The sequence below is a fragment of the Histomonas meleagridis genome, assembly GCF_020186115.1.
Source record: "Histomonas meleagridis strain 2922-C6/04-10x chromosome Unknown contig_30, whole genome shotgun sequence".
In the NCBI taxonomy this organism is placed as follows: domain Eukaryota; phylum Parabasalia; order Tritrichomonadida; family Dientamoebidae; genus Histomonas; species Histomonas meleagridis.
Genome location: NW_027150858.1, coordinates 521661 through 541273, shown reverse-complemented (window position 1 = coordinate 541273; position 19613 = coordinate 521661). Strand labels below are relative to the sequence as shown.

General features: G+C 27.6%; 5 protein-coding genes across 5 annotated transcripts; 2 read left to right on the top strand and 3 right to left on the bottom strand.

Moving 5' to 3' along the window:
* Positions 1 to 837: 837 nt before the first annotated feature.
* Positions 838 to 1539, top strand: GO595_004939 (uncharacterized protein; the record flags this gene model as incomplete). The annotated part of the gene is made up of 1 exon (XM_067918126.1): positions 838 to 1539. One exon carries the CDS (start codon positions 838 to 840, stop codon positions 1537 to 1539), a length of 702 nt encoding a protein of 233 aa, XP_067774957.1.
* Positions 1540 to 2055: 516 nt separating this feature from the next.
* Positions 2056 to 2790, top strand: GO595_004938 (uncharacterized protein; the record flags this gene model as incomplete). The annotated part of the gene is made up of 1 exon (XM_067918125.1): positions 2056 to 2790. One exon carries the CDS (start codon positions 2056 to 2058, stop codon positions 2788 to 2790), a length of 735 nt encoding a protein of 244 aa, XP_067774956.1.
* Positions 2791 to 3185: 395 nt separating this feature from the next.
* Positions 3186 to 4343, bottom strand: GO595_004937 (Myb-like DNA-binding domain containing protein; the record flags this gene model as incomplete). The annotated part of the gene is made up of 1 exon (XM_067918124.1): positions 3186 to 4343. The coding sequence occupies one exon, from the start codon at positions 4341 to 4343 to the stop codon at positions 3186 to 3188; it is 1158 nt and encodes a 385-aa protein (XP_067774955.1).
* An 802-nt stretch (positions 4344 to 5145) lies between these two features.
* Positions 5146 to 5469, bottom strand: GO595_004936 (uncharacterized protein; the record flags this gene model as incomplete). The annotated part of the gene is made up of 1 exon (XM_067918123.1): positions 5146 to 5469. The coding sequence occupies one exon, from the start codon at positions 5467 to 5469 to the stop codon at positions 5146 to 5148; it is 324 nt and encodes a 107-aa protein (XP_067774954.1).
* A 1398-nt stretch (positions 5470 to 6867) lies between these two features.
* On the bottom strand, positions 6868 to 8646 carry GO595_004935 (NOL1/NOP2/sun family protein; the record flags this gene model as incomplete). The annotated part of the gene is made up of 1 exon (XM_067918122.1): positions 6868 to 8646. One exon carries the CDS (start codon positions 8644 to 8646, stop codon positions 6868 to 6870), a length of 1779 nt encoding a protein of 592 aa, XP_067774953.1.
* Positions 8647 to 19613: the final 10967 nt, after the last annotated feature.

Sequence of the window (19613 nt, the reverse complement as noted above, 5' to 3'; positions counted from 1 at the left end):
GGAATAATTAGTATTACATGTAATAATGAATGTTTAATCATTTGTTTTGATCCTAAAACATTAGCGCATATTAAAAAGCCAATTTCGATCACTACATTTTTTGATCATGAGATCAACAAAAAAATTCGAATATGTAAATTCATTCCATTATATTTACATAATGAAAACACTTTAGTAGGCACAACAATTCCTGGCGGCTCATATATTATATCAGTCACTGAAGAAAATAATAAATTCACATTAAAGTTATGGGATATACAATTATGGGGTATTGATAGCTTAAATATTAAAGTCGGAGTTGCAGAATATAAAAATCATTCGATTCTTGTCTTCACTAAACCTGATGGAACACCACAATTTAATAATTTCATTACTGATTTAACATTTTTCAAGAAGAAATTTAATTTACCAATCGAATGTAAAGTATCATTTGATCAAAAAGTTATTCCTTATTTCATTGCTGAAACTTTATTAAAGTTTGGAATCAGTGAAATTAAACAACAAATTTGTCCATTTAAAGAAATTAGCATTGATTTAATTGTCTCTAATTTAAGTGAATTAGAACAAAAACAATTCAAAGATTTAATGTATTCATTGTTTAAATATAAAATGTCGATTTCAGTACAAATGCATTGTCTTAAAGATAAAGAAAATAAAATCGATTCATTAATAACACAATCATTTGATAAAAGAAATATCTATAAAAGATTAAATGGTGTTCCACAAACAATATTAAAATCAATTCCAAAAGTTGAAAAAGAAGAATCTTTTAATGTATATCAATCGTTTTGTGAAATCTCTTATAAAATTATTCGGAATTTTTCGCAGTTTTCTTCAATGAAAACAATCTTCGAAAAGAAATCGATGACTATATCACTTGTCGATTTAAGTGATGCTGATGGATCACAGATTTTGTCTTGTTTAACAGGAATTCCTTTTATCCAAAGTATTCCTGGAACTGTACGTTTTGGAATGAACTTTCTCGAGAAAGAAAACGAAACAATTAACATATTCGGTGTAACTTTTAAGTCATGTAAACCGGAAATGTTTTATACAAATGCGATTTCGATATTTGCAGCAATTTCATGTAGTAATTTAGTGATCATTAACTCGAACTCAATTAAGTTTTTGTTGCAAACTTTGGACGTGTTGTTCACTTTCTTTAATGAGGACGGTTTAAAGAAAATGGATAACAAATTGTTCGGATCGAAAAAGAAAATTCGTTTCCCCAAAATTAAATTCGTTTTCATTAATGAATTCGGAAGTTCGCCGAAAGAGAAAATAGAAAATACGAATCATCGTGTCGAAACTTTACTCGAAAACGCTTCGCCCGAATTGCAGAACGCTTTCAAGGGAGTAAGCGTAGACTTCATAGATTCGAAATTGCCGCCAATAGAAATAGCGCATATGATCGGAAAGAAAACATTGGAATTGGAGGATACAGAAATAGAATTCGAAAGAATACAAAAGGCTGTGGGATTCTTCGGTGCAGCGTTGAGCTTGTTGAATATTTTGATTGATAGAGAGGACCTTAAGTAAAAAAATAAATAAATATTTAATAAATTGTGAATATTCTTTATTTAGTCATAAATGCGAAAGTTGTTCGTAAATTATAACCAGTATTTGAATTATTAGAAAAACATGAACAAATTGCTTGAACGAGCTCATTTCAGGTTTTTGAAACTAATACCGTTTACGATTGAAAGAAACCGAAAACACGATAAGTTAGGAGCTTAACCTTGATCAATGATCAAAACTCAAATTACTGATGAATAATTCTGAACGGCTCATGATAAAGTGAACATGCTTTATAGTATTTAAGTCTCCATTTTTATATACATGTATTGACCTGAATCAACGGTGACCGGTCAATTAGTTAATGGGTTTGAGAGAATAACGGTCACCGTGGTGCGGGTGCATAAACAACCGCTGTAAAACGCTCTGATTTCAACTATTCAAATATCGACAGAAAATTGAAAACGAAATCAACAAGAGACAACTTTTTGAACGCACGGTAATTTTTTCACCGGAGCACTTTTTTAGACTCAAAATTCCATGCAAACACTTCAAAAATCTACAAGCTCAATGAGTGGAACATATATTTTCGACTTCGTCATTGAGCAAGCAGAGTTTTCAGATCGGTTCAATAATTTTTTACGCACAGTTTGGTTCACTTTTACTGCAGATGGTATCCCACCATATAAATCAGTTCAATCCAATCAGTTTGTTCCAAGCAAAACCGTGCAATTACGAATCCCTTCAAGGCTGATATTGAATGTAGCTGATTTAAATCAAAGCTATTTTAAAGGATGCTTATTCACATCAACTGATTTTCCAGCACAGAAAAGAGTTATTGCTTTTGCACAGATAAAGCTTGCTCACCTCCCTATCGGAGAGCCAAAAGAGTTTGGATTTCCTTTATTAAGTAGCCAAGATTACAAAACAGAACTTGTAAGAGTGACCATGAAAGCTACAATTTCGCCCTTTAGGTTTAATACTTATCCTCTTGTTGAACCACAGCAAATTCACAATTGCCAAGTTCCTCAAGAGATGAGCCTTGTTTCTCGCGAAGTTCAATATCCACCGTACGGTGCTGTACAGACAACCCCTTCAGTTGTTTATCAAAATTCTAATATAAACAGTTATAGTTATAGCATGTCAAATCAAAATCAAAATTACGCACAATATGGGCAGCAAAACATATACATAAACCAAAACTCACAGGCAAATACATACCAAAGGCCAATGCAAGGGAACCCACAATACCAGCGACAAGGCTATTGGGGATGATTAATCATCAAAGATTACGTTCACTTTCCATTCAACTTTTTCTGTGCAAAAGTCCCCTTTTCCCCTATCGGCTATCCTGTGGACTTTTTGAATGTAGCGAACATGTCATTTCGGAAAATTTGTAAAATTGTTTTATTTTCTTAAATCTTTTTTTTTTGCACATGAAAATACTTGTGTTTTACATAAAGCCATTATCCATCTTTAAATTTTCACATAACATTAAAAAATTGTGTTTGACACATTTGATCTCTTTTTAGGTTTTTTTATTATTAAATTTCTATTACGTCAATTTCTCATTTTTAATATTTAATGATTTGATTTTACACATTTGTAACCACAAAGTATTTATTAAAATATATTTTTTATGAAAGTCCAAACAGAATATAATAACATTATTACTTCTTCATGACAGCCGAATTCCCTCTTTTTCTTTCTTTTTTCTTCGACTGATTTTCCAGCTTCTTCAAATCCAGTTCTATTCTATGTGTGAAATAATACTCAATCACGTCCTTCACAGACTTCTGCGGCAATCCCGCCGCGATCTTTTTGAAGTCCTTTGGATGTAATCTGTACTTATCCAAGAAAATTCGCGTTTCAGCTTCGGTCCAACAAAGCCTTTTCTTGAACTCGATGTGTGCCGCAAGAGGATCCGGAACAAAGCCATTCATAGTGAAGAACTCAAACGAGTAGAATTCGCTGTCTTCGAGATACATTGGCTGATCTGGTGCAACGCAACTTATATAACTCGACCTGTCTTTAGGTTTAGTGGGCATGTTGGCTATCTCTTTAGGCCACTGTGGTAATAGTTCGCGTTTTTCTCGATGATATTCATCAAGTGCTTTAATTTCATTTTCCCAAATCTGTCGATGCTCAACATATTGTCGTGCTAGAAGATGCGCCTTTTCATTGCCAATCGATTTCCATGAAAGAATAGTCTTGAAAAGTGGTGATAAACATTCAGAATTGGTATCAACATGATGGATTAAATCAGGAAGATGGGAAATGTGACTGATGCGATGTGATGTCTTAGGACAACGAAGATAATACTTTTGATGAGTGGTTTGGATTTTGGAAATGTTGGCTTGAGAAATTTGATTAATGGTTTTATGAGGAGTAATCATTCCTTGATAGTTCTGGATTCCAAGACTGGGATCAAGAGATTCGAAATCAGGTGTTACAATGTAATTTGCTTGACGTGCTTGAATTAAAAAACGCAATTCTTCTCGTTGTTGTTTTAATTTTGCATTGATCTGTGCTAGCTCTTGAAGAACAATAGAACTAGGTGGAAGGCGTGGGTATGGAGCTGCTTCTATTTTAGGTGGCTCTCTTGTAAATTTTTTTGGTGTATTTTCTATTTTTTGTTGTGTGATTTCTAAACTTGTTTTTAACGAGAAAGGAGAAGAAGTTCCTTGCGAAAAACGTGATAAGTCTCCTAATGTTGTAGATAAAATTTGAAGATTTGAAGGCTTTTCCTTATTTTGATTACTCAATTCATTTTGGTTCATTTCTGTGATATTTACTTGATTAGTTATATTTTGTTGTAAGGAAGCCATTTTCCAAACCAAAGGTTGGTTTTAAAATAACCGCATTTATTCCTTTGAAATTGCTAATTGAGTGAAATCGTTTAGGGTGCACCATTGCCACTTTTCATTACCAAAAAACAAATCAAAATTGAAAGATAACGACAAATTTTTGTGTGCATATTTCCCGTTTGAAATGCACCAGACGGAAAGGAATGTATTTATTGAAAAATGCACACAAAAGGAAGTAAAAAACAAAAAAATGAATTAATAAAAAACTTACTAGAGTGTAAGACATTAAATAAGACAATGATTCAAAATATTGAACATGGGATTGCAGATTCTAACTTTATATGTTCAAATGAAGAGTGGAAGCTAATTGCATTTAAGTTAATAGGTTTAATCAAGACAAAAACAGAAAGTAAACCTTCAAAATTAAAGTTAGAAAGTTTTGAAATTGCTGATATTTGGGAAGCAAATAAACTTTTCGAGGAACCTGTTTGTAATGACACAGTGCCTTTTGATATTGGACTCAAATTGCTTCATAACGAAATTAGCTTTAAAGATATACCAAGTTTAAATTTACATCCAAAAGTAACTAATGCAATTTCAGAAATAGAAAAAGCAGCTAAAATTGACTTTGATGCTAATATCACCAAACACACAGAAGAAAGATTTAAAGTTCTCGAAAACCGGAAAAATTATTGGAAAACATTGGCACAAAAAAGATTGATCGAACTCAGAAAAGAATTTGAATTCAGAAATCAAATTGTATTTAATCACCTTAAAAACCAGTAAACATTTTATCTTTATTTGAATGATTGAAACATGTTTATTATTTTTGGTTGATTGATTGTTTCCATTTCTGGCGGAATGCTATTGCTGAATTTGCTAGGACTGAAAGCGAGGATTCTCCATCATCTGAATCACTTGTAAGCAAAACATTATTTGTAAGATCGCCTGTATCAATAAAATCTATAGGATCATCAGATAAATCGTCTGCTGTTAGTGAAACGATAAGATTTCCTGTTTCTATTTTTTTTACATCTTCGTTACGTTTATTTTCTGCCAAGTTTTTATGTTGAAGTTCTAAACCAAGATTTAACTCAGTATTAATTTTATCAAGCCACCCAAAATTACGATTTATAAATTCGTCCATTTTTGTTTCCTGTGATTTTACCGAATCAACAAATTCTCCATAAAGTTTGTTGAAAGATGTCATGTTGAATTTGATAAACGTATGAAATGGCACTTTTCCTAAACCAAATTTTTGGAAGAACACTAAAATATAAAAATACAATTCTTTTCTGCTTAATTATTGTGTTGTTAATATATTGTCCATTGCATTGATAATACTAAGTTAAAGATCTTTTTAAATCTTATTTTCGTTAGCTATTTCCTTCTAAATACTTAAACTATAAATGTTAAATTTATTTATATATAGAATAAAAGCAGTAAAGATAAAGATATTTATAGAAATATAAGTATTTATTAATTGAAATATTTTAATAAAATATTTTTTTGTTTATGGGCGGTAAAAAGCTAAAAATATATTTAAAACTCATAGAATTCTATATCTAATTTTAACATATTTTTTCATTTGTTTCTTTGAAATAAAAAATATTAATCATATGTTAAAGTGGAGTTTGAAATAAAACTCAATATCTATGTATTGAATCATTTTAACTTTTTATCATTCTCAAATTTTTTGGAAAAAATAATAGTCAACGAAAACAAAATAACTGATTTAATCAATTTTTTATTTATTGAAAAAATGAACTCATTTTTCTTGGCTAATTAATTGCTTCATTTTTTTATTATGTTCCTTCCATTTTTAGCTCTAAGGATTATTAGAACTTATAATCATACATTAAATGCATGGTTAGATCAATATTATTGTTCTGTTGCTCATTCATATGTAAAAGAAGTAGCAGCACAAGGATATCCTCCAGATCAAATGTATAACAAAACAGTGGAATTAATTCACAAGCGTTTACCTCCAATTGATGCTGTAAGATTCATAAATGACTATATTGTCGGTTACCATTGCAATCACAAAATTCTTGATGTATACAAATATACTAATTCAGACCATAATATTTCTTGTAGAGTATGCAAAGAATTATTAATGAAAATACAAAAGGTTGGGTTTTCATATGTCAATGAAACTCAAAAAATAGGTGATAATTTGGAATCTTCATTGCAAAAACAAATACAAGAAGTGATCCAAAATGCATTAAATGAACTACCTCAAAAATGTTATATGCTTCCATTTTGTAATAAAGAGCATTATAATGCTGTACAAAAGATTTCTGAATATTTGGATGATAGAGACGATATTAATATTTCAAAAGATAATTTGAAAAAATTAATAAAACCATAAGGTTTTGATTTTTTTTTTCTTTTAATTAATGGAACAATTATATCATTACTTATAAGTAATGTATAACTTTCTGACTGAACTTAAATTCTAATTAAAGTATTGATAATTAAAGTTTCAGAATTAAATTCAATTTTATAAAATTTTAGAACAGAGATAAAAATAAAATTATTTATTTTATTCATTATTTAATTGTGGGTATTTATACAAGATTCTTACAATTTCTTGTTGCACTCTTTCTTTATTTACTTGAACAATAATATTTGTATTTGTTTTCATTGCTGTATATTTAAAGTTTGTTCCCTTTATAGTCATCATTATCCCTCCTGATGTAATTCCATTATCCTCAAATGATTTCAAATCCGAAATCTTTGCGCCATCATTACCTCCTTTTAATATTTTATATATATCCTCAGGACTCAATTCGAGAATTCTTTTTGTCGCAAACTTAAACAACAAATTAATCGACTCAAAACAAGGGAATGTTGTTACAGCTGTTTTATCCTTAAAAGTCTTAATCGAAAACATTCTCGAACCACAAGAAACAGCTCTTAATTTGGTATAAGGAATTTTTTTTATAATTTTAGCGATGTCATCCCTCACATAAAAAATGTTATTCATTTGTTCTGATCTCGTAAATAATTTTGTTGAATCGAAATCATTTGTCATTCCAAATGATTCAATGATTTTTGGTATTATTTCTTTTCCTGCTTCAAAAGAATCTAAAGAAACAAATGGCGGATTCTTCCATTGCTTTAAACTTTTAGTTTGAATTTGGTGTGGATCAATTTCAAATTCTTTCTCTTTCTTTAAAACAGCAATGAAAAATCCTCCGGTATCATTCTGATGAGGATAAAATCGTATACAGTTTTCGATTCCTTCAATAACATTCTTCGGATACATCGTTGGCTTAATTCTTTTTTGTTCATTTTCATCAATTTCATCATCTTCATTGATGACTTTTCCATTTAATATTACTTTCCATGTCTTTAGTCCTTGTGATCTTTTTAACTTAGGAAACATTTCAGAACAATTTATTACAGTGACAGAACCATTTAGTTCATTTAAAACTGAGTTAATTACGGCTTCGTCTTCAATAGGGTTTAAAGAACACGTGGAATATACACAAGTACCACCGACTTTTAGTAGTTGTAGGCCGCGAATAAGTATAGAACGCTGTTGATTGTGGTTGCCAAAGCCTTTGCGATCTGTCCAACGTATTGACGCATCGCTGTTTTTACGAAATGTGCCATCGCCAGAACAGGGAACATCACATAAAACACGATCAAATGGTCCGATGTCAGGTATTTGCTGGCCAAAATGATTGATGACTAAAACTTTGGAATTATCAAATCGTTTTAATTGGCGAATTAAAGTGGAACAACGCATTAGTTCGGAATCGTTGGCAACAACAAAACCATCTATAAGTTGTTCAAGAATTAGTGATGTCTTTGAACCGGGAGCTGCACATGTATCAAGAACACCATCATTGGGTTGAGCATTAAGGAAAAATGCTGGAAGCATGGACACAAATTCTTGACGAGTAATATCGCCTGATTCTGTATGTGAATTCAACCATTCTCGAAATGGTTGTAATTCTGGAATTTTATGAAGAACTGGTTTTGATACAGAAATCTTGCAGACAATGCCGTGTTGAGGTTCAAAGTAGTCAATAATTTCGGCATCATAATTATTATCTTTAAATGTTTTTATATGGGATTCAAGCTCTTGCTTAATCTGATCAAAATCTGGTGATGAAGGTGATATGCGAAAAACATGTGGAAGTGTTGTTTTATATGTTTCAATAAAAACTTCAAATTCTGATTCAGTTAATGAATTTGGAACTAATTGAGTTTTATAATATTCTATAAATTCTGGAAGTATAACACCTGCTTCTGTTCTATCTGGTCTTTCTTTATTTTGTTGTTGTTGTTTGTTCCTTTTGGTACGCGGCATTTTTTATTACATCACATGTCGCCGATTAAATTCGTTTATCAAAAAATTGAAATCAAAAAAGAACACAATAGATGCAACAATTTTATCACCAAACGAATACATAATATCAGACATATCAATGATTTATAGTCAAGAAAGATATGGTTTATTAAACATAGCAAAAAATAAAATGGTTAAGAAATTTCTTCATGATAACATACAAGAACCTAAAGGAAAAATCAAAATAATGGTTATTGGCACAAACAGCTCAGGAAAAACAAGTTTTATCAAATGGTTTTTTGATTGTAAAAAAAACACTGATGAAATTGAAACAAAACATATTACATTTTTTACAACAGGTCGAAGGCCAGAGCTTCTTGATGGCCTTGAAACAGCAAAACTCTTTGGTTTAAATCAAATTTCAGAATCTGATATCAACAAATATTTTTGCACAGAAATATGTCTTCCTGTTGAAAATAGAGCCCACCTTATTACTATGATTGATACTCCAGGTTTTACTCCAAATCAAGAAGTACCGCCATTTATGTTTTATCTTGCACAACAATCAGATCTAATTCTTTGTTTCTTTGAGCCATTTTCACAAGCTTTTTCTCCACCACTTCTTGAGTTTATCAAGAAAGTTAATACTTCTTTTTCATCGAAACTTTATTTTTTCCTTTCCAAAACAGACATTTTCTATGAAAACACATCAACGAAAAGCAAACGCGAAATAATTTCAGATCAAATTCGAGTTGTTTCATCTATATCACAATGTTTATCGAGTTATGTAACAAATCGAAGCATTGATATTCGTTTGTTTCATATTCCAAAAGAAAATGAAAATTTTGATGATACGAATAATATCAAATACATATGTAAACTTATTGATGATTTTTCAATAGAATCGATTACATTATCTGTTTCTCAACTACAAAAAGATTTGGATAATGTTATAACTGCTACAAAAAAAGCGAAATATTTAATAAGATTTAATGAAATATTTTATTATTTATCAATTCTATTTTTTGTATTTTCTTTTTGTTGGATTTTTGCTGCAATAGACTTTGAATGTGTTTACTTTTCGCCTTTGATTTGGCCAGTTATCTTGTGCTCTGTGTGTTTGTTTTTATATGGATTTGCTATAAAACCAATAAAAGAAGATAAGGATCTCATTTATGGTTTTATAAATGGTATTGCAGTTTCATTGAAGGAAAGAACAAATGAACTGCAACAAAAAATAATGAAAATTAATAAAAATAAATAAATTCTATGTTTGAGATTAAGCCTATCAAATGAACACTTCCTGAATAAAAATATAAATGGAATTTTTCGTTTTTTTTATTTATTTATTTAATCTGCATTTTATTTAAAAAAATTGACAAGCTTTTTATTTGCTTCTCTTAGAAAATAACAATATAATGTTACAGCATTTTGATAATTTGAAATTAGATTTGGAATTTTTTAAAAACAAGTGATTCCGTAAGGATATAATGTTATGAAATCATCATGTTTTTTTGTTACTCCATTTTTGATCGCAGAACAAATGATAAAGTAAATATCGTCAGATGAAATTCAATTTTTTCGGTTTAACACAAATTTTATTTTTGAAAAGTTTACTTAAGTATACTTTATATAGTTTTCAAAATCAGTTAATTTCCACGGTTATAACATATATGTATGATGGATACAATGAACAAAAATATGGAAATGATACAGAACCTAGAGAGAAGAATTTTTGCTTTAAGTGAACAAAACATATGTGAATGTGTTGAGTATACATTAATGTTCTTTTCTAAAGAATATCCATATTCATTCGTTTCCATTGTTTGCAACATTATATATTCATTTTTTGTTGCCAAAGATCTTGATCATTTGTGTTTTGATTTTTTGGAGAATATTGAAAGTGATTTAAAAAAAATTAAAAATGTAGATATCGAAATTATGAAAGTTTTTAGGCTAATACTAATACCTATTCAAAGTCAAGAATCAAATTATCTTATTGAAAGGATGATTGAAAACAAAATTATAGATCCTTTACTCTTCAAAAATAAAATGAAGAAATCATTATATTTTATACATCGTATTCCAAAGAATGAATTAGAAATAAATGTCAGTTCCGATATGTTCTTTTATGAAAACATAAAAACACTTCAAGAAAATGATTGGGAAGTTCATAAGGATTTAATTTTACATGGGATTAATCCACATGAAATCTCAAAAATGGTTCGATATGATGAACTAGAACAACTTCAAAAAATATCATCACAAGAATATTTTGATTTTACTCTAATAATTAGACCATCAGTTTATGAAAGATGTTCATTTATTAATCAAAGAAATGTTACATTAATTGATTTTGCTGCATTTTTTGGTTCTGTTAAATTTTAAATATTTATTATTACATGAACCTAACATCACAAACACAGGTAAATTTGCTGTTGCAGGTGGAAATAAGGAAATTATTCATTTATGTGAACAAAATCAATCATCATTTATAGGTGCATTTGACGCAGCAATTATTTATCATCAAAATGAGATCTTTAAATATCTTTATGAAAATAAATTAGATATAATTAATTTAGAATAATTAGGAAATAAATGTGTTATATATAATAACTATGAAATTTTATCATTTTTGTTGAGTGAAGGAATGGAAATTACCAAATCAAATATTGTACATTCAATCACAACAGGTAATCTGTTTCTTACTCAATATTTTCATATGAAAAATCCTATGCCAATAAATGGTTTAAGTATCACTAGTTTTTCTGGTAATGAAGAACTTTTTCATTATATAGTCACAAATCTATATATTAGATGTGATAGTCTTATGTTTTTAAATGCAGCCGAAAAAAATTATGAAGAAATAGTTTACTTCATGATTAAAGAAAAAACAATTAAAATTAATACTAAAGATGTTTTATTGTTTTATTTAAAATATATTTTAATCATTTAATATTCAATAATGATTTTTAAGATTTATTTAAAACATTTTGGACAGCACTTATGCTTGCATCTTTAAAAGGTTATGCAAATATAGTCAAATTCCTTCTTGAACAAAAAGGAATTAAAATTAATGCTAAAAATATTTAAATGTTTTACATAAATTTTAGCTTTATTATTTAATGTTTTAAAATAATATTTGGGATTTATTTGATTTTTCTACAACAGCGCTTATGTTGGCATCTGGTCAAGGTAAAGTTGGAATAGTTAAAATACTTCTTGAGCAAGAAGGTATTGATGTTAATACTAAAGATATTTATTTATTTTAAACAATATGTATTTTAAAATTTTTGTATACCAAAATAATATTATTCAAATTATTTCAAACAGCACTTTTTTATGCAATCGAAAAACCTTTTCAAAATAAAGAAGTAATTATTAAATCTCTTATTGCAAAAGGAATTGAAGTTGATGTAAAAGATGTTCGTTTGTTTTATATCAATTATTTAGGACAATGCTTTTGAATACACCTTCAAATATTCAAACTATATTTTCTCCATATTATGAAGAATTACGAAGTAATAAAAATAAAAATAAAAAAGTTTTTATCAAAAAAGAAAAAATTAATAAGCTATTTCTTAGAAATAAATAAAAAACTTGTTAAAGCAATATTTAACTATTTAAAAACAATAAAAAATAGCGAAAATGAGTACCTCAAAAGAAATTACTTTTCAAAATCTGTAGAGCAAAAATTCACATAACTTTATCCTTGCATAGAACTATGTTGATATAACAAATATTTTAATTTTTATTTGATTTCCCAAATCAGAACTTTTTCGAAGCAACTCTTAAAAAACATATACAAACAAATTATAATAATTTTATTAAACAGAATAATTATTTTGTTTATACAACAAAGATATAAACTGCTTTCAACTTTGAAAAAGTGAAATTCAGAATTTTACACACATTTTTGAATGTACGATAGACAGCTTCACATCATCAATTTTAATTTTTATCTTCTTCTGGATTAAAAGAATTATTTAATGAAAAACTTTCAGTTGTTTCATTGACCACTTCCATTTCATTTGAGTTTCTACTTACATCTTTATATTTTTTGTTATATACAATAATGATAGCAACCACAATTGCGCAAATGATTAATGCGACAACCACAGAAACACTTGAAATTATGACAATACTTATGTCATCTTTTCCGAGATACGTTGGATAAGTATTATAAAAAGCAGTATAGAAATCGGAAAACGAAGTATAAAATATATACGAATAATTATAAACAATTAATTCAGTAAAAGTTATTACCAAATTTGAAATTGTTTCTGTTTGTGTTATATATGAATAATTTAACAAAGAGTTAAACATCGAAATTGATTTTGTAAAAGTAATTGTTAAAGAATATGTTAAATTACTTGGTAATAAAGAAGCAGTCGGATAAGGAGTCGGAGTTGGAATTGGAATTTGCCAACTTTTAATATCGCCAATGTTTCCGACTCGATCGACAGCGAATATATGCAAATACATTCCATTTTGTATTTGTTCTCGTGAAAGAGGAATTATTGTATCTTTAGTTAACTTTGTTAAGTTATCTCTTTCGATGTTTTCTGTTGGTGTAATTGTATAATTATAATAATTAATTCCAGTTAATATATTTATAGTTATTTCATTAGATGCAACATAATTACTTTCGTTAGACACGGAATATGCAAAAACTTTGTATCTATATGTCGAATCGATATCTTCAGCAGTAATCTTTGCGGAGTATATTGTGGGATCATATAATATATCTCGAATGATGGGCGCTTCTGTATCTTTAGTTATTTGATCAATGTATGTGTTATAATTCCTTTTCTTTAAATAATATATTAAATTTGTTAATATTTTTAGTTCTTCTTTCGTTATCGTGTTATTATTACTATTACATAAATTAATTATTGCTGTATTATTATGTGTCGATAAATAAAAATTATTCTCTAAAAAATCACTTTCGTTTTCTTCTTCTATTGTATCATATTTATACCATATGTCGCCTTTGATAATCCCATTTAAATTCGTGCTCGAATTAGAGATTTCCATTGTGTCATTAGAAAGTTTATATGGATATGTTGTTAATAAGCCTTTTCGTTGATTTATAATTCGCGTCGAATGAATTGTCGTGTAATTTGGTCGTATTGTTGTTCCATTTGTACCTGTGATATTGTCATCAGCGCCAAATGTTACAACGCCAAATAAATTTCGTATCGTTAATAAACTTTCTGTTTTATTATTAACATAAAAAGAGTTTCCAAGTGTGTCGCAGCTGGCTATAACGCCATAGCCATTGCTTATGTACTCAGAAATTATGTTTTCGGCAGTTTCTGTTTTAATGTTATAACCTGAACTACCTTCCCATGTGCCAAAAAAGATAATGTCATATTCGTATATAAAATCGGGATTAGTACTTATGTTAGATTCGAAATCATTTATCGATATCGGTGTAACAAAAATCATTTGCTCGCTTGTGTTGGGATTTATTCCAACTGGTTGAAATTCTGTAATTGTGTCGTGGTCATTAATCGTTCCTCCTTCAAGCCAAACTTTTAATGATGCTGAATTTGGTAACGAATAAATTTTTTTATCTTCACCAAATGTATAATTAACTAAATGGGTTGTGTAAGAAGTATTTGTGTTAGAAGCCTGCCCTTTATATCCATCAATTTGACTTGGATATACATTTAAAACATTTATTTTTTCTGTTTCTTGATACATATTAATTTGTTCCCAATCTGACCAGCTACCACTTGAATATCTTATTTGCCTAAAAATCTTGTAATACACATCAAGATCTGTGATATTTGTCCAATTAATAGATGTAACATAAGATGACATATTTGTGATCGCATTTAGATGAAGTTCGCTAATTTGGACAATCTCTAAAAAAAAGAGAAACATGGTAAAATGCAAACAATAGGTATCTGAATTTTCCTAGCACTTTCAAATAAATCATTGAATTATGGAGAAACTTAACATTTTGCTCAAAATTTCATAAAAATATTTTAGGCCCAATTACATTAAATCTCGCCCATTCCTTCCATAATTACATTCCATAAATAGTTAATTTTTCTGATAATAAGATATTTGACATATATTTTGATTTGATCAAATCAAAATTTTTATTTATTTTGGTATATTTGAATCCACAGAATAGATTTTGGAATGTTTCAACTCTTTCCATAATGTTAATGTAATAATATCAAACAATGTTTATATTATCATTGGTATCATAATTGTTGTTATTATTACAATATTTATTGTTATGTTCATTTATTTATCAAATCGGCACATCGTTTTTTCAGGAGAAACAAAAATTAGTGATGAAAACAAAAATTCTAATGAAATTACATCGTTTAATAAAGGAATATAGATCACAAATATTGAAGAAGATCCATTTGCGAATGATTTAAAAGAAGAAACTTTCACCAGAATTTAATGAAAAATATTCATTTGTGGCTAAAAAAACTCTATCGGAGCCGTTATTTTCATAATCACAAAAAGTTGTTTTGGTGTAAAAGTGACTTTTTTGCATTCTCCTCTTAAAACAAAATAAAATCAATGATTCGTTTGATTTCTGAAAGCCCTTGAACAAAATTCGTAATAAAGTTTTAATATTTCAAATTAAAATATGGAAAATATTTAAAATATTTAAAACTGCACTTCTTCTCGCAGTAGAAAAAGGTAATGTTGAAATAATTAAATTGCTTCTTGAACAAAAGGGAATTGATATTAATGCAAAAGATAATATTTGTAATAAAGTTTTAATATTTCAAATTAAAATATGGAAAATATTTAAAATATTTAAAACTGCACTTATGTTTGCATCTGAAAATGGAAAGGTTGAAATAATTAAATTGCTTCTTGAACAAAAGGGAATTGATATTAATAATAGATGTGTCTATTAGTTTTATTTAAAATTTATTTTAGCAATATAATATTTAATATATACATATGGAAAATATCGAAAATATTTAATACAGCACTTATTTTAGCCTCTCAAAGAGATCAAACAGAAACAGTTAAATTACTTCTTGAACAAGAAGGAATTAATATCAATGCTCAAAATGCTTGGAAACTTTATTTAGATTTTTATTAAATTATTTGGTGTTTCATTAAAAGATTTGGCTTTTATTAAAATTATAATATACAGCTCTTATTTATGCATGCAAAAATGGGAATCATGATATTGATCAATTAATCGAACAGAAAAAAATTGATTTAAGTATCGAAAATTAAAATTCAAACTAATAAAAAACTTAGCAGAACTTTTTGATTTTTTTTCTTTCATTTGTAGATATGAGTAAATATATTCCAATTTTTTTTTACATTTTATCCAATGCTGTACAGCAGAAAATGAAGTATAAAGAAATGTTGTTGATTAAAAATGATAAATGATTTTAATTTTAAAATAAGAAAAATACATAAATTTCAAGAAAGAGATTGATAAAATAGAAGAAACCAATCAGATTAAATCCAAAAGAAATCATATATTTACTTCTTATAAAAAAATGGAAATGATACAAATATTCAATAATATACTATTCTTAGGAATCTGAGAATCAATCATCAAATTAAAGTTACTTAAAATAGAATTCATCTTGCTTCGAAAATTTATTTTATATATATATTACTCAAATTTGGAAAACAAATGGATTGTTTTAATTTTTTTTTTGTTCACTAATCAACATTCAAAGAATTATAACTTTTTGATATTTTTATTATGTAAACTAATCAAAACTCTATAAAGCGATAAAATATTTTTATACTTAGATATTTAATAAATTCAACAATTTTATTATAATATTATAAATCCTAAGTAATTTTATTATTAATTCATTATTTATTATTGATAATTATATATATATGACAAGAATTTTAAATTTTAATTTTTGTCCAGATTCAGCCAAACATTCATAATACAAAAAGCCGCGAGGATAAAACACGTTACTAAATGTTTCACAAAAAGTAAAAACACACGTTATAATGGTTTGAAATGTTCTGACATTTCAATACTTTCAATAGTTTACAAATTCGAAATTTTCCTCAATAATCTTGACCGTTAGAAAATGGATGAGGAAGCTCTGCTTCAGAAGGCTCCAGTATCCAATGAAATATCACACACAATGCCAAGTAACTTTATAGATGAAAATCCTGAAGTTCTTCAATCCCAATTAATTCATTCATCATTTTTTAAAGCGGATTCTTTACAAGGTTCTTTTTTCCACATAACATATGAAACATCAACACTCGGAATTTTTTCGTGGCTTTATTGGGCACTTCAATATGTATTTCCAATTGTAGAGATGTTTTTAATAATGTTTTCACCATTTCTTCGTAATATTTGGGATTCAAATCATATTGCTGAAGTCGCAGATGAAATTTTAACATTTGGTCCAAATTTTAATGCAGCTTTACTTATAATTTTTGCGATAGTATATGTATTATGTGGAATTTGGTTAATAGCGTTATCAATGTATTCTGGTGGGAAACGTGCTTACAACAAGAAAGTATTATATGTCAATGCTTTTATTACCCAAATTGTATTTATCTTGTTATTAATTCCATTTTCAGGTCAATTATCCATGTTATTTCGTAATTTTACTAACAATGTTGGAGGAATATTTTCAATAATATTTGCCATTTTAGCATTTATTTATTCTGTTTTAATAACAGTTTTTGTAGGACAATTAAATGGTTTTTTAATTAATCCAAATCCATCACCATTAGCAGACTTAAATGGAGTTCATTTTAATTTATCAGTAGTATCATATGCCATTTATTTTGTATGTGTAGAAATCACGAGTTTATTTCAAACATGGATTCAATATGTCATTATTATACTTCATATAATATTTTTAATATTTTGGATAATAGTATCATTTCGAATTGTTTATGTACATATGTTTGCAAGTGTTTTTATGGATTCATTATATTGTGCAACAATTACAGGTCATATTCTTACGATAATATCAATATCAGGAATTCATGTTAATATATATGTACATTTCTTAATACCAATTTGTATATTTATTATAGGATTAATCATTTTTTATTTAATATTTCGATTAATGTATAAGAAATGTCTTGAAATATTAACACAAATTGATTCACATACAGAACTCGAAAAGAATCAATATTTTGATTCATTAAATATAAAGAATTTAAACACATTAGAAGTAATCAAAAACGTTGGAATGGTTACATTTAATACATTAATTAATGATTGGTCATTTTTATATTATTTATCACAAGCTAATCCTGATTTAGAATCACTTTATACATCAGCATTATACGTATCATTTTTCCCTGGGGAACAACAAGCGTTATCATATTTCTTAAGTTTAATATTAACTAAAACACCTCGAACATTTATACAAAAATATTATACATTTCGATTACGCTCAATCTTTTTAAAACGTTTTACTTCGAATTCTGGTGAAGCTACATTACAATATAATGAAGCATTACAAAGTACAAGTGAATTATTATCATCTATAAGAGAAGTTTGGTTAAAAATTGCTAATAATCCAGAAATAGTCGATAGTTATTTATTAGAAACAATTTCTTCTAAGTTTGAAGAATCAAAGAATTTATGGAAAACTGGTATCGATACATATCCAAATGATTCACGTTTCCCTAATGGTTATTCCGAGTTTTTACTTGAATGTGCTGTTAGTCCAGAGAATGGTGTTTTTATGAAACTTAAAAGTGGACATTTACAAAAAGGTTTTCATTCTGATATTGATCCAATCTTTCGAGCATTAGCTGGTGCTATTCCGATGATTATTACTGAGAAAATATGTGATAAAAGTGGAAATATTCAAAAGAGTGGATATGAAATTAATGGTACATCATTAAGTATATCTACAACAGCTATCGAAAAGATTGAAGATGATTTAAATAGTGGCATAGCAGATGAAATCATACGAAAGACTTATCAATGGCCTAATTTACGTAAGTCATTATATAGAGCTACATCACATTATCAACCGAAGAACTTAAAATTAGGTATAGCTTCATTAATCATTTCAGCGTTAATCTGGTTAATAGGTTATAGTTTAATATTTGGGTTAATATTTCCACAATTAAATAAGTCGATTAATTATTATTATCAATTTTATAATGGGAAAGAATTAGCCAAAAATTCTTTATTAGCTTCAATTTCATTAATAATGTATGAATCAGAAGGTTTAGGTAAATTCTTTGATGAAGAACTTTATAATAAAAGTATATATGGGGATGCATATAATGAACAATTATTAATCTCATATAAAGAATTAAGACAAAGTACATTAAACTTAACTCAAAGTATGGTACAATCATTTAGTGATATGTTTCAACGTACTTGGGCTATAGTTGAAGGAACAACAGAAATCACTTATGAATCTATAGCTTATACTAATAATACTATTACTCGACCTATGTGTAGTAATGATGCTATTATCAAATTCTATAAAAACACTTCATTAATTAGTGCAAGTTCTAAATTAACATATTATATTTATGATTTATTAGTAAGTAATGATCCTTCAACTATATTAAAAGCACGAAATATGTGTCAATTACTTGAATTTATTTTAGAGTTTCCAAATGCAATTGATTTCTCATTAAATCAATTAATTAATCATTTTAATGAATTCCTTAATGGTCGTTATAGGTTTTTATCGATATATCAAATTGCTATGCCTATTATTGTTATAGTAATCGTATTTCCTTTAAGTCATATGATATTATTAATATATGGAAGAGATTATACACATGTCTTTAAAGCTATGTTAGAAGTCGATAAAGAAGATGCTAAATTTGCTTCGAAATTAGTTGTACAATCTGAAAATAATGATGATAAGAAAGCTATACATCATCCAATTAGAATGACAAAAGCTAAAAATGTGATTTTAGGTATTATCGATGCATTAGTATTAATATTAATTATTGTCTTTTTATTTTTATTTGCATATTTTTATCGAGATTTTTATAATAATTTAAATGAAATT